This window comes from Vicia villosa, unplaced genomic scaffold (assembly GCF_029867415.1).
Source record: "Vicia villosa cultivar HV-30 ecotype Madison, WI unplaced genomic scaffold, Vvil1.0 ctg.002171F_1_1, whole genome shotgun sequence".
NCBI classification, from domain to species: domain Eukaryota; kingdom Viridiplantae; phylum Streptophyta; class Magnoliopsida; order Fabales; family Fabaceae; genus Vicia; species Vicia villosa.
The window spans coordinates 289,498-292,423 of NW_026705859.1; the positions used below are offsets into that span (position 1 = coordinate 289,498).

At 35.2% G+C, this 2,926-nt stretch overlaps 1 protein-coding gene across 1 annotated transcript; it reads right to left on the minus strand.

The window, feature by feature from the left end:
• Positions 1-2,926, minus strand: LOC131638095 (laccase-12-like). Its single transcript, XM_058908646.1, has 6 exons — positions 2,764-2,926; positions 2,526-2,677; positions 2,174-2,418; positions 1,912-2,040; positions 593-1,537; positions 1-410 (listed from the first exon to the last, which is right to left on the minus strand). The coding sequence occupies exons 1-6, from the start codon at positions 2,878-2,880 to the stop codon at positions 280-282; spliced, it is 1,719 nt and encodes a 572-aa protein (XP_058764629.1). The 5' UTR covers positions 2,881-2,926; the 3' UTR covers positions 1-279.

The following is a 2,926-nucleotide window of genomic DNA, read 5'->3' on the forward strand; positions in this document are numbered from 1 at the left end:
ATATAATTGTAACAAACTACAAGAAAATTTTCTATAACATCAATTTATCTACTCGGGCTTGTAACTATTAAGATGCTATCTTAATTTTGAAACCACTTGACCTTATATTATCCTTATTTCTAAACCCGATAGAAAGGAAATTAAAACAAAGGAAAATACATTAAAAAAAAAAAAGAAAAAATTCCCAAATTTAGGGAAACAAAAATCAACTTCCAAACTAAATAAAATTTAAGATCCTTATTGTTGGCTTGATGAATTCATGAAATTTTGATCATTATTCTAACATAGAGGTAGGTCTAGTGGAGGTGGTTCTATAGATTGCAATTTCCCAACTCCATCTTCTACCAATAGAATAGTAGCCAAACCCCAACCTATGTGAACATCCAAGTGACAATGCATAATCCAAGCACCTAAAATAAACACAAAATTAAACAATGCCATTAGTAATTCTTAAATTAATAATATAAGCGGTTGACTCGGTCGGGTTCAATTTCTGACTCTAGTATTTTTTTGTTATATATTATTAAATAAATTATTGATATTTATAAATCAACAATTTTTTATAAAAATTGAAATTTACTCGAAATATTACCTGGGTTATCTGCAACAAACCGGATAACGGCCCAACCGTTGACCGGTACAGCCACGGTATTCCTCTGTGGTGGATCAATAAGGTTGAATTTTGCAGTATCTTTCTTGGGATCAAAGTTTCCAAAACCTTCAGCAACAATGTAGAAATCATATCCATGAAGGTGAATTGGATGATTCTCTGGAGTGACAATACTTGTATCCTGCAACACAATCTGAACCCTTGATCCAAACTTCAACTTATAAGCTTTAGTCCCTGGAATAGGTTGCCAAAGCGAACGGCTCACGTTACCGGTGTAATCGAATTTCACGGGCGGTTTCGCGGGAAAATCTGTGGTGAAAACTCCGGGGATTCCGTTATAATGAGCCTGCAAAATTGAGATATTGTTTGGAAGAGTAAAAGAAACATTGTTCATGCTCGCAGTGAAGCGTGTCCGGTTAACAGGACCTTGACATCTTCTATTCCTGAAATTTTTCGGGCAATTGATGAGGCCTAAACCAATTGTGAAAAAGAGATTTTCATCGATTTCGGCCGGGACTTCAACTTTCCTTGGACTAAAAAAGCTTCTACTGAACTTGGTAACTGTGTTGGTGTCGTTGTAAGCGGGGAGTGGTGGCATGATTGGTTTGTTTCTGATTGAGTTGTTGTTGTATTGGAGAATGGCTGTGGTGGTTGTGTTATCGAATGGTGCGTTTTGAGCTGATTGGTAAGCGCGTGCTGCAATGTAGTAGCGAGAAGATGGTTGGTTGGCAGTTAATAGGACGTCAGTTGTTTGGCCCGGTCCTAACATGAGGACACTAGTAGTGAAAGGTTTAAGGTAAGAGGCGTCAGCACCAACCACAGTTAGTTTATGATTGGCGATTGTAAAAAAAAGTGGTTGGTTGAGTGCGGCATTGATCACTCTGACGAGATTTGTCTTGCCAGATTGTATTGGAACTATTGTTGTTCCTGCATTGTGGATTAAAAGAAAAATTGTCATATATTAGAAAAATATATTGTATGATAATCATAAATATTTTTTAATTTCATGATAAAAATATATATTTTTAATTTAAAAATAAAAGAATAAACATGTTGTCCCATCAAAATAGACCCTTTACCAAAAAAGCAACGCCCCATTGACCATTTGTTTCATAAAATCATTGAAATTATAATTTCATGTAGTGTATAATTATGAGTTTTATAGGTTCTATTTTTCTTTCTCTAATGCATTTTACTTTTATGATTGCTTCATGTTTTAATAATGTCAAATCTTGTGTAAAGTAAGATTTTGCGATGCATGTTTAATGTTGTAATCATAAAAATTAAGAAATTTATCAAACCTTTGGTAGAGCACTTGTAAAGATCACCAGGTTGACCATTGATGGTATATGCATCCGAAATATTAGGAGCTGCTCCAGTTCTTTGGGATTCCCTCAGAACATCTATAGGATTTTTGTCCCACCATTCGCCTAAAGTCAATCATAATTTTCACAACTAATTAATTTACCGTTATCATAAACATCAGATACAACATTAACACAGACAAACACGTCAACTTTCAATCAGAAATATCGGTGTTACATAAGTAGTGAATTTATATACCTAAGAGAATGGTTGATTCGCGGTGTGGCTTAGGAAAAGGGAAGGGTTCTCCTTCCCTAGGACGAACGATTAAAGCACCATAAACAGTAGCTCTAAGCCATGAGCTATGAGCATGCCACCAAAGTGTCCCTTCTTGTCCATCAACAGTGAAACGGTAGGTGTAACTCCCACCGGGACGAATAGGACATTGCGTCACAAATTCCGGACCATCTGCCCATCCTGTCCTCATTTGTCGAACACCATGCCTAACACACATGTACAACAAACATTAATATTTCATAAGTTTTGCATCAGTTATTCAATGAATCTAAAAAGATAATATTTGCTTATATTAATGACCAGAGTATAGTACCAGTGAATGGTCACATTATAACGAGCTTTGTTAGTGACTTTAACAACCAATGTGTCACCATTATTAATCTCCAAAGTTGGACCTGGATATTGTCCATTCACGGTAATGGAGTTGTGAGTTTTGCACAGCCTCTTCACTGGAGTAGCTTCAACCTATAAGTATATATATTCCATTACATTAATATATTTGAATTCGAATAGATATAACTAAAGAGAAATATGAGAATGAAAGAACGTACAAGAAACTCATGGTTGTGAACTTTGGCATTTGCTAAAGAATAAGCAGAAGATAATAAGAGAACAAAAATGGCTATGAAAATGGAAGAATATTTTGAATTTGTTTTGACACACTCCATCTCTTAGCAAGATTTTATGAGTATACACACCTTTGTGTGAATGTGT